The sequence below is a fragment of the Diceros bicornis genome, chromosome 23 (genome assembly GCF_020826845.1).
Source record: "Diceros bicornis minor isolate mBicDic1 chromosome 23, mDicBic1.mat.cur, whole genome shotgun sequence".
NCBI lineage: Eukaryota > Metazoa > Chordata > Mammalia > Perissodactyla > Rhinocerotidae > Diceros > Diceros bicornis.
The window spans coordinates 32,773,102-32,785,686 of record NC_080762.1 but is presented as its reverse complement, the minus strand read 5'-3'; the positions used below and the strand labels follow the sequence as shown (position 1 = coordinate 32,785,686).

General features: G+C 43.4%; 1 protein-coding gene across 3 annotated transcripts in view; it reads left to right on the top strand.

The window, feature by feature from the left end:
• The first annotated feature begins 2,333 nt into the window (after window positions 1–2,333).
• Window positions 2,334–12,585, top strand: part of GRIK2 (glutamate ionotropic receptor kainate type subunit 2) — a 654,115-nt gene continuing 643,863 nt past the window's right edge. For all 3 annotated transcript variants that reach the window (XM_058566570.1, XM_058566566.1, XM_058566568.1), the window contains exon 1: window positions 2,334–2,700. In XM_058566570.1, the coding sequence (XP_058422553.1) occupies window positions 2,586–2,700 (115 nt within the window). In that variant the 5' untranslated portion in view covers window positions 2,334–2,585. The remainder of the gene's footprint in view (window positions 2,701–12,585) is intronic.

Below are 12,585 nucleotides of genomic sequence, written 5' to 3'. Positions count from 1 at the left end.
GGCACATTACCCATTCGATGTACTACTTTCAATGTACTACTCCAGAATAGATGGATGCCTGGAGCGCTGTCCGCGGTCCTGAAGAAAGGTCTTCTCCTGTCTTGCAGAAGTTCAATTGGACAGGTGGAGTTGCTGTCTGTCGTGTTGAAGCCTTTCAGATTAGTTGATGGATGTAAATGCCTAATTTAGCATGTGTGCAAAATTGGTTCTTTGGGGACCAACTAATAGTACAAAAAATTTATGATAGACTTTTTACTGTTTAATTTACTGTGTAAGAACTTCATGAATCTGGAAGCTTGATCTTTCACTTTTCTAACTACACATCCAATAAATAATCCCACAAAAACTAAATAGTTTAGAATGCTAGTTTTAAGTAGAGAAGTTAAAACTGTAATGTCAAATGACATTATGTTAACAGAATAAATGAACAAGGAGTTATAGTACATTTTGTTTTCTCAGATTCCATTAAATGCCAGCTACACTGCAATATTGCAGCATTTTGATTAGTCACAACAGAACATGCTATTTTCAGGTAGTGATATCAATTATATTAACAGATGAAAAAACGAAGAATATCTATTGTTGCCCTGACAGTCATTATTATCTCTGCTAGGATCAAAAAGAAAAAGAACAAATAGAATGGAATAAATGAGACAGCAAGTACAAGACAGCACATGTTGGGCTGTATATGTCTTGCAAGAGATATTTTGAACATGGACTGAAGGAGTCGCTAGACACCCTTAGTTTTAGCACAAGGTGTTCCTTTTAAAGTGCTCAGATAGTCAGATTATTTGATTGAATTGCCTGCTACACTGCAGAACTAGCCATTCATGACACTTATTTTTGACACTGCAGTTATGCCTCCATCTTAAAAAAAAATCAATTCTCACTTAATGCCTTTGAAAAATGTAGGTTTATTTTCAAATCAGCGTTTACAATATTTTAAGAAAAAACAGATTAAAAAAATTACTATGATGGGATAAAAACATCACATTGTTTTTTCTATCTAGAGGAAACAGTACTCATATCACTCCTTATTAAAAATTAGATATTCTTCAAACAAGATATTCTTATAATTTTTCATAAGGTTTAACCTATGCCCTGTTAGTTTATGCAAAAGAGATTAATTTTAAGATAGAGGTCCAGCAGTTTACCTTTTGTGCTTCTTGAAAGCACAAATTAAAAATATTAATATATATTAGTGTATTTATTACTATCCATCTTGGTTTCACTTACTAATGTAAAATATTAAGATTGGATATTTTTATCTATATGCCTGGAGAGCAGCATGTTACCTATTTCAACAATAAAATATATTTTTATGTTAAAAGAAAATATATTTCTGTACCTTTTTTCTTAACTAAATTGCTACTTGTGAAAGCCAAGACATATTCTGACCAGAACACTAGAAAATAATAAGGCATTTTTAGACAAAAAATGTGACACTCAATATTGCTCAAGCTATGATCCATATTTTACCTCTTAAAGAAGAACATTATCAAAAAACCAAAATGAGAAGAAATTTGGGCATAAATTATTGAAGCCTTTGGAGTTTGCTGCACCAATTTAAACATCATTGTCTTTTTAGATGAGCTAAAAAAATGGGTGGGAAAATATGATTCCTTCATTTTAACTCAACATTTCCCCCCCTAAAAGACCACTAGAAGAAATCTATTTCTATTCCTGGGTAGTATCAAGGAATGTCCCACTCAAGTTTTTAAAGACTATCTCCACTTCTCCAATTGCACTCCAATCTATATTCATTCCTGGACAAATTTTAAAAGTATAAATAAGACCCTCTTTCAACCTAAACACAAGTTACATTTGCAGTAAATTCCTCTGTCTTAGACCACTTCCTTTTTTACAACTCCTAGGCAAAGTGACTTTGACTTAGCATGCCATTTATTAAAATTCATCAGTTGATTGTAAGAAGTCCTCTTGCATACATCAGTCACTCTCTTAGCAGACTCTTATTGAAAATAAAAGCACTCGTCTCCACATAAATAAATCCGACTTCTTTCTTGCAACTCACGGCAGGAGATCAGATCGGTTGCATAATAGATACTGGGAAGCTCACTGGCAGAGAGCCTTAAGAGGCAAGCAGCTATCTCAATTTTTCTCACTTAATCTTGGCTTCACGTCAGAAGCTGTGCAGCAGTGCAGTAGAATAGGGCCTGGCAAAACCTTTGCGAGCCAAGCGCCTTTTGTGCTGGGACTGTGGCTTGCAACTGACACCTCGGCCGTTTCCAAGGCTGGATTTGCTATTGATTTTCCTCCTCCTCCGCTTCCCCAGGCTCGCGCGGCCGGACATTGTGGGTGTGCGTACTGGATTTCTCCCGGATGCTCCCCGACTAACATGGATGTCCCACCATCCCTTGCAGTGGAAGGTTGCTCCTTGGCGCAGTGAGTGAAGAACATGCAGCGATTGCTAATGGGTTTGGGAAGCGGAGACTCCTTCCTATCTCTGTGACCATGCCGTGATCGTGTCTGCGGCCACCACTCGACGCATCCTCATTCCTACCCGAACCGGGAGCCTAACGCTAGATCGGGGAAGTGGGTGCCGCGCGTGTGGACACAGAAACACCATGAAGATTATTTCCCCGATTCTAAGTAATCCAGTCTTCAGGCGCACCATTAAACTCCTGCTCTGCTTACTGTGGATTGGATATTCTCAAGGAACCACACATGTGTTAAGATTTGGTAAGATTCCCCATCTCTCTCCATTGCCTGGTATCTGGCTCCAAGGCAGCCGGATGTAAACAGGCGGGTTCGCTCTGCCAGGCGGGTGGGCTCTGCCAGGCGGGTGGGCTCGATGCATTCCAACCTGTTCACTGCTCCGTCGCCTCCCGGGGTTTTAAAGAACCCCCTTGTGCTTTTCATTTTTTTTTTAATTTTTAAAATTTTTTAGCCGTGGGAGGATGAAATGGGTGCCAGTGTGTGGTAGTGGTCGCTGCATACCTCCCCACAGTAGCCTGCCACAGAGATGGTGATGACGCTGGGGGTATGGCCGGAGCGGCGCCCGCCTCTCTCCCTGGAGCCTTCCCGGCTTGGCGGGCTGCACGGTGCTCACCAATGTGCGCGCCGGGGCTACACGCCTCTCAGCTTGCCGGGCTGATGAGTTAATAATATCTGCTAACTCGTTTGCGAGTTGGCGTCTGTCCGCTTCCACCCGGGGTACGGACAGGTCCGCAAGTGAAAGGCGCTAACCCTTTTGATTTCATCAGAGAGCCTTTTCGGTTAATTTCACTGCTTTTCCAGTCTCTGGTGCCCCTACGGAGACGCGGAGCTTTTAAAAATATTGATGTAACGTTGAATGCTCTGCTTAACAAGGGGAGGCTGCTGCTTAGCCGAAGTGAAATAGCGTCATAAGAAATGGTTTTTGTTTGTTTTTAACTTGTGAGTTCTCCTCACAGCTTTCTCACTGCGCGTTCTGGACTAATAAATGATTAACAGTGGTGATTGGGTGGAGGGTCGTTGTGTATGGGAGGTCTGCTTCTTTATTTCATTGTGGCATGATAAAAGAGCCGAGGTGGCAGTTATAGATCTATTGCTTTCCTAAGGAATCAGGGTTTCCTTAGAGGTCGAAGGAAAATCTAAACGTGGGACTCCAGTGGAAACACTGGTCAGAAGGTTTGCTTGGAGGAAATGAAGCGTGGGCAATGCTCAGGGGCTCTGGATGGCCAATAGAGTTATAGTAGGAGCAGAACTAGTCAGGGAAAGTTCAGTTAAGTAGATAAGAGCAAGAGAGGAGACAGCCAACAGGGTAAATGCTCCCACTGTGGGCCTCCTTTGACATTTCAAGTGGATTTAGACCAAAGAATGCAAGAAACCATATAATCCTAAGTATGTGTCTTTGAGATAAAAGCAGATACATTAAGTCACTCTGTCAAATTTAAATCGAAGAGTGATTACCTGCATCTCCTATTATGTCAACAGCATCTTCTCGCTTTCCTTTTTCCCATGTGCTTTTTCTATAATGATAAAATTTTTCATCTCTCTCAGGCTTTGTGGAACCAGAGTAGGAATGCTTTTCACGTGTTAAAAAAGGGAACCCTACCTTTCCCTCCCCCCACCCAACACATTGACACCTGGAGTCCACAAGGCTGGTAAAGACAGAAAAACACAATGGGTTGTAACTGGATTGCTACTGTAGTAGTTTTCCTGTTTTCTTCGTGCCTTTAGATAGTACTTAAGCACGTTGCTCTTAGCAACAAGCGTCCACAGGAATGCTTGTTTCTGTGGATGAGATTAAACAGGTCCCTATATCACTGGAAATGTGTGTGTGCTCAGCTGTTCTGCTTCAGGCACGGTAAGTGCTACAGTATGGTAGTTTTGCCCAATATTTTGAGTAGTACAACCTACTTATTTGGAATACTGAGATATCTTCTGAAGTGTGTTTGTGAATGAGCGTGTCTTAGTGTGTTTGCGAACTGGGTGGAAAAAAAGGAAGACTAGGTGCTGGAAAACTGCCACTATACTCTAAAGATTTAATTATTGCTGCTCTGGTCCGGCAGCACAATATTTGCTGAATCATTAGATTGTTACATTCGCTGATCATTTCATATCTTCATATTAAAAATCTTGGCGACTGTAGCAGAGTGTGTAGCAGCTTTCCAAAAGAGCTGACACACACGCAAAAATACATTTTCCTCGACCAATGCTTACTAAGAATGTCCTTAAGAAATAGGGGATTAGGCAAAGAGCTTCCCATCAGTCTTGATACCCTAAACTAACAGCACAGTTACTAGATAACCTGTTATTTTCTCCATTAACTTCACACATCTTCCACGTGTAGACCCATTTTCTCTGATTTTTGACCTGAGTTGTGGGGAAGGACTGTGTACATTGTAATCATGGGAACATTTCCCTACTGGGGCTAGTTTGAGGCAATAGTGGGAGTTTTATTTTCTTCCGGGGAAAACATGTTTTGAGTGGAATGGATGGTTGGTTGAGCCCATATAAGCCACTCTTGAGAAAGGTTATTTTCAACTTTGGCTGAAAAGGCGAACCAGAGACTCATCCCTGGCCCTGTGCCTTGGAAAGGAAGGGGTTGGAGCTGCTAGTAGAGCAGCTGCCCCTGGGCAGGGGCCCGCAGGGTGCGGGTGAGACCCGCCGCCTCTGCTGATGAGGTAGCATCCAGTCCCTTCCCCCACCTCCTCCACCAACCCCGGCGTACCCAGCAGCTGCCAGCCGCCCGGCGCTGCCACCGCGGTGCTATGGCAACCGCGGAGCCCGGCCCTGCGGCCGCCGCAGCCCCCTGTCCGGTAGGTAGGGGAAAACCACCCTCACGGGCTCCGTGCTTTCCTTTCCCCCGGCTCCCATTAGGACTGTGTGACTTCAGCCTGCGTCCTCCTACCACCATCTGTGGATCGGGGAGCAGCCCCGCTCAGGGTGCTGACCCTTGCGGAGTCCCTCGCCACCCCGCCCGTCTTCTGGGTGCGCAGTCTCTCTCACACACATGCACACACACGAGCGGACAAATGCGCTCTCGCAAAGCAAGTCTAACACTTTGGCACAGTGACTCCTCTCTTTAGTGCCCGAGAAAACTTTCTGCAGTCGCGCCCAGGAGCGCCTCTGCCCGGGAGTCCCCCCCAATCTCCCCCACCCGTCCCACCCGGCTGCTTCCCGCCAGGCTGCACCCCCGGGCCTGCTCCTCCGCGGCCTCTTAGCAAACATCTCCAAGAGCAGATCTTCCGAGCGTCGACTCAAGGGCATGTTTAAGGCAGCCTGGGGCAGTGGGGGGAGCAACCTGAGGGTCAGCCAAGGGTCAGATCCTCGCAAACAGGCGGGTGGGCGCCTCGCCGTGGGTCGTCGCCGTTTCCCCGCCTTTCCTCCTGGCTCGGCACAGCTTGGCTTCTCCAGGGCGACCACCCAGCGGGCACATTGTCAGGGGACAAGGTAGATCTTGGACAGTTAGAGTCAGTTCCCCCGCTCCAGGTCAGGCCGGACGTTCTCGGGCCGGCTTTTCCAGGCTCCGAGCCTGCGACGCCCCAAGCCAGGCCTCCCTCCAGCGCTCCCGCTTCGGGGCGCCGCGCGTTCTGCACTATGTAAATGAGGCACCTTTGTTTCCCCGCAGCTGCGTCCCGGCCCTGCTAGCGGCTGGAGGGGGCGAAGGCGGGATCCTTCCGTCCGCGGGGGCGTGGCCCCCAATTCCACAGCCACCCAGCTGAACTGTGGCCTGGCGGGACTTGAACATTTCTTTTGTTACTTTCGCCGCCCTTCTCTTTCGGGTCTGCTCGACCTCTGCTCCTGGGAAAGCGTGGGGAGGAGTGGAACCCGGCTCTGGACAGGGTGCCGCGCAGTGCTGGCACTCCGCCCGGAGTTTGGGGGCTAAGGCACCTTCTTTAAGGAATCATTCCTTAAGCCACCACTTGTTTCTGATCTTCGAGGTCGTGTTTTTCAAATTCCTTGTGTGAACTATCATTTAGAACGCCAGGAGCGAAGACTCAACCCAGAATTTCTCCCAAACTCCTGGGCGGCTTCTCCGAGATAGTCCTTTCCCAGGAGCCGAGCACGTGGCAGGCCACTTCTTCCCTTCACATGTTTCGATCTAGCTTTTCTCTTAAGCATGCCAGTGGAACGGCTTTCTTAAAAGGCGAAGTCTTCTCCCCAGACGTGCTTGGACCTGGTTGGCAGTGCGCGCTGGGCACGGGGCCGTGGCACAGCACGTAGCCACGTCCCTGCGCACGTGCTGACAGTGAAGGCAACCAGCTCAGGGACAGCCCAGATAATAAAACCCACGACAGGAGAGGGAACAGAAAGGGTTCCTATGGAAATCCCCCTATTTGGTGGCCCTCCCATGTGCTCCCAGATATAATAATTAGTAGCACATGTACTACAACATCGAGGAGTGTGAGTGAATTGACTGAGCTTAGAAGCTGCCACTCTCTACAAGTTCTTTGAAAGAGATTTTTCTTCCTTTGGGAGGTGAGGTAGGCGGGAAGGAGGAGTGGTTTTACATCTGGAAGCAGGAAAACTGGCTCTTGGGAGGCGGGGATGGGAGAGTAATAGGGGCTACTGTCTGAAACAGATAAAGCCCCAACACCGGCTCAGCTGAGCTCTGGAAAGCAGGGGAGGGAAATCTTTCCAAGAATCGTCAACACAACGGCCACGCTAAAAGAAAAAAAAAAAAAATCTGTTTTTCACATAAGTTCTCACTTATTCTTAAAGCTTCAAAGAATAACTCTGATGTGATCCATCAACAGAGGCACACTCATTTCAGAAAATGACTTTGAAAAATGATCTTTTCGTCCTCTAGAAATAGCACCCCTTCTCCACTCAGACACATGGAACTCAACACATTTTCTGGCTTCGTGAGGTTGTCTTTCAGAAGTGAACACGGGTTTATATGTCAGTAGACATTTCTTTAGACAGACACCTTTTGCTTTTTAGTTTAATTCAAGTGATCATTGCAGTGTGTTCATTCCCTGAATTCTCAAATGACACTGTTTCAACATTTACTCAGCACAGGAAAGTTAATGTGAATTGCTCCCACACAAAGGAGGAACATACCATAGGCCAAATGAGGACGTATCATTGATTATCAGAGCCTTTTCAAGTCTATTCACCATTAAATAAAGTGTTGTCTATGATAACGATGACATAATCTTTGATTTTCTTTTAATTATCAAAATTTCTGATAAAGAAAATGCTTTGCTCTTTGTGGTAGAAATTCAAGTGCGATGAATTCATTTTCTCCTTCTTTTCTTAGAATTTTACTGTGTTATCCCACCTCCAATTACATTTATTCGCTGGAAATTGTCAATGTCCATTTTTACAGATCAGAGTAGAAAGCAGTTCACTGTCTTTCAACTGTGCTATACTTAAATCGTTAATCTACCCCATCCATAATACCTGGGGTTTGCGGGAGATCCCAGGTTTTCCTCAGTAGGATGGTCTGATGTATTGAAATGGAATTGTTGATTGTTTTGCATTTGGTAGGTGAAGCTTTATCTTCTATGGGCTTTCAATTTTTAGTCTGGTTATCAAGGTACAAGAAGTGCTTCAAATGAATCTGAAACCCTAAATCTTAGCAAGAAAGGTGAGGTCAAAAGCCTCGGAAAGGGAAGGAAGTAGGCACACATCATCATTATGGACGGGTCCAGATTAAACACTGAAGAGGAAGATTTCAATCTGATAACGTCATAGGGCTTCCTGTTTTTCTTTGCTGCTTCTGCTGACAATTTTGTAAGGTAATTAAATTGGCTGATTGAAGTCACAGTGGTCATGGAGCGATAAAGACCGTTTGGATTTAATGGAATTTAAAACAACAGAGCACTGAACACAACTTTTACCAAACAAGAATTTTAATGGCCCATTCTGGGTGCTGACTAAATAGAACGTCCTTAACAAGTTTAATCGAAAGGGCAAGGCAGATTAGCACTATATAGTCTTTATGGTTGAAGATTGGGGAATTAAAATGATCCCTTTAAAAGACTCATTAATGCATTATCCAGATTTAATGTAGGTTAAATAAGCTTTCTTTAGACCCTCATCATATACTGTGGACCTAGGTTTAGGACCAAGTTTCAGTGAGGAAATATTTTTAAGAGCTGACTTAATAAATGGAATTATATATCCCTCTTATTTCAAAAACAAAAGACATTTAAAATTCTTTGAGAGTATACAGGGTGTTGAGGGTTAGTGTTGATGAATCCTTTCTTTTCTGTAACTGAAAAAAACAAATTTGACTTTTCTTTTAAAGTTTCATTATTGGTAATTTTTTGTTATAAACAAAGCTTGTTTATAGTAGACAAGCTGCAGAGATAATAAAGAAATATTCTCCTTCTACAGTTTCAATAAAGTAATTGGTATTTGATCTGTTTTATGTTGTCTTTTTAATCTTGTGCTCCTTTTTCTTACTGAAACTTCTGCATTCGGGTTATCATACTTTAGTGCATTCAGGCTCCTTCTGTCCCCGGAAAAAGAGCAGTTCCTTACTATAGATTGGGAACACTAAATGACAGCCAGCCTAAGGTGAAAGTCAAGCCTCTGTCTCTTATGAGATTGTTCCCTCCAACTGCTTCTTGCCTTGTGGAATTGTCTACTCAGAGTCGTCAGTTTCTTGGATTATTTCTTTCAGAAAACCCTGAAACATATTTTCATATAAAAATCTCCCAAACTTTAATTGGTCATAATTTTTAAAATTGTATAAAAAATTCTAAGCTGACCAAAACCAAAAGCAGTCAGCTGACCAAAAGCAGGTGGGACGTGGCCCAAAGGGCACCAGTTTGCACCCTCCAGCCCACCCCACATTCCGCAGGTTCTCTAAGGAACACGTGCTTTTCTCATGCATCATTGATCCCCAAACAAGTAAGTCTTGTTTGTCTCTTGCTTCACACCTTTAGGGCCAAAGATTTTATATTGTTATATTTTCAAAGTGACAATTAGCTAATCTGATAAAACTAATCTGATAAAACTAATGTAAGTGGGAGTTAGAGATGACCCTCAAAATCTTTCTGCAGGATTTTTTATTTTTCATTTTATTATTATATTTGGGCTTTGAGGTTCCTCTCCATTTACAGCAGCATTTGCCTATTGGTTGATTAAACCCTTTATTTCTTTAACTAAAAACTAAACATTCTTCTCTGGATTTAGTAGAGAGCTAAGTCACTAGACAGCAGGGCTGTGTATCTGAAAGAGTCTGGGGAGGTTGTGGCTCTCAGATATTTTCACCAGTGATACATGTAATTCAATCAGTCTTTCTACTTGGTTAAGCATTTGCCCTCTTCCATGGTCTTGTTTTAAGACAAGTATATTCTGGAAGGGAGAGCACATAGTCCCTAGACCGTAAAGTTTGGATGAGTTTATTAGATCAGTCGATTCTGTCTGTGACAGAGATGTGCAGATACAAAAGAGAATACCAGGTGCCTAGGGAGAGCTGAGCGATTAGCACTGATGTGTAGGGGAGGCTGAGAGGAGAAGTCAAGTGCCATTTGATACTCAGTCTTTTCTAGATTTACTACCAGACATCTCAGTGCTTTGTAAATTGACCTTTTTGCTTGTATTAGTCCAAATCTTCCAGCACATGTGATTATTTTAAATACGATGTCAATGATATTCTTACATTGACATATCTCCTCCCAATCAAAAGGATCTTTAAATGCTTTTTACACCCTTTTAAGCTACTTTCCCATCATTGAACTGAGGCAAGTACTTGGAAGCTGTTGCTGCTAATTCCCATTTCTGTCTGCAGCTCAGTCTCACTCTGAGTCCTTGACCTATCCTAATGAGAATATTGCTCAACTAAAATGATCAAATAAGCAAAGCAAATATTAAAGAAATGTTCTGCTTCAGTAGAGTCATAGGCATTTGGGCGATTTTATGTTGTCTTTTTAATCCTGAGCTTCTTTTTACCAACGGAGGCTTCTGTATTCAGTTTATCATAGCTTTTAGTGCATTTAGGCCCCTCCTTGCCCAGAAGAAGTGAAATGAAAACTCTCTCAAGATGAAGGAAAGCTATACAATCCTATAATATCTGAGCCAAGGGGCTTTAGACATCATCGAGTCTAGTATCCTAAGTTTAGAGATGAATTGCCAAAGGCAGTTAAATAACTTGTTCTGGTCACGGCTAGTTAGTGTCAGATTTTAGACCAAAACATGAATATCCTGACTGCCAGTTCGGTGATGTTTTTCAGTGAACTATACTGTTTTTCCAGTGTAGGCTCTAGCTCTCTGTGCTTTGCATCAATTATAGGAAGAGCCACTGGTTCTGGTAGCTTCCCTAGACATTTACCTACTTTTGTTTCCTCCATCTTTTCTTGCATAGAATATTATCTCATAGATTATCCTTTTCTCTCTTTTTCTCCTTCTTTCGCTTTCTCTGTCCCCCTCTCCCATGCCTGCCAAGATCTTCTTTCCCCTGTGTCCAAAGCTTTGACCACATCCGTTCATTCAACAAATAGTAACTGAGTACATATTATGTGTCAGGCCAATAGAATTATAAGACCCAGCTTCTGACCTCAAGGAGTTTGTAATCTAACTAAAGGGAAAAAGGATATACATATTAAAGTACCAATTGAATGGTGCAGAAAGTATATACAATAGTTGTTTTTTTTTTTTTTTTTTTTTGCTGAGGAAGATTCACGCTGAGCTAACATCTGTTGCCAGTCTTCCTCTATTTTGTACGTGACTCACAGCCAGAGCATGGCCACTGACAGACTAGTGGTGTAGATCTGCACCCATGAACCAAAGCTGGGCCACTGAAGCAGAGCATGCTGAACTTAATCTCTAGGCCACCGGGACTGGCCCTACTATAGTTGTTTAAAGGAGATTATTGTAGGCTTGCATTTTTTTTTTTTTTTTTTTTTTTTTGTGAGGGAGATCAGCCCTGAGCTAACATCTGTGCTAATCCTCCTCGTTTTGCTGAGGAAGACCAGCTCTGAGCTAACATTTATTGCCAATCCTCCACCTTTTTTTCTTCCCCAAAGCCCCAGTAGATAGTTGTATGTCATAGTTGCACATCCTTCTAGTTGCTGTATGTGGGACACGGCCTCAGCATGGCCGGAGAAGTGGTGCGTTGGTGCGCGCCTGGGATGCAAACCCAGACCGCCAGTAGCGGAGCGCACACTTAACCGCTAAGCCATGGGGCCAGCCCGTAGGCTTGCATTTTTATAGGAGAGATGGGACTCTCTCCTATAAAAAAAATTGCGTGATAGGGAAGAGAAGGAGAAATGTATCATTAGTGGAAGACTCAGCACAGGAAAAGGAATTTAGGCAGAAATTAAGAAGGTGAGCTTTGGGATGGGGAATGGACCAGCCCTGTTGGAGGACAGATAAGGCCTTGCTTTTTCAGAGCTTTAATATTTAGGTTATGGGGTTTAGAGTCCTGTCTGTAGCCCCAGGAAAGCCATTGAAGGTGAAAGGATGGGTTTGACTTGGTCTGCAACCAGCAGTCAAGTGGCTTCTCAGTCTGCGGCTTGCATTTTATGAAGAATAAGTGGATCTCCTTTCTCTCTCTTACTGAAATGGAGGCAAAGGGCCTATCTTTGTCCTTAATCATTGAAGCCTTTAAGAAGTTCTTGGTTTGGGATCACAGGTACTTCTTAAGTGAAATTCTGAAATGAAATAAAGGAATATCTTTTTAATATATGGCCAGATCAAATGATTAAGCAAGGACAAGTTTCCAGTTAATCTAAAGGAAAATGCATTGGAGGACAATTTAAAAGTACCATTAGCATCTTTGAGGGATGCAACAAATTGCCTCCAAGGCATTCTCAATGTTTTATGTCTAATTCCAAGAGATCTCCATTACCTTAAACATTATATGTATATACATACATATATAGCCAGCCCTGGTCGTCTAGTGGTTAAGATTTGCCACAGCCTGGGTTCATTTTCCAGTCAGGAAACCACACTACTCGTCTGTCGGTTGTCATCCTGATGGTGGCTGCGTGTTGCTGTGATGCTGAAAGCTATGCCACCAGTGTTTCATATATGAGCAGGGTCACCCATGGTGGACAGGTTTCAGTGGAGCTTCCAGACTAAGATAGGCTAGGAAGAAAGATCTGGCCACCTACTTCTGAAAAAATTGGCCTTGAAAATCTTATGAATAGCAGCAGAGCGTTGTCTGATATAGCGCCAGAA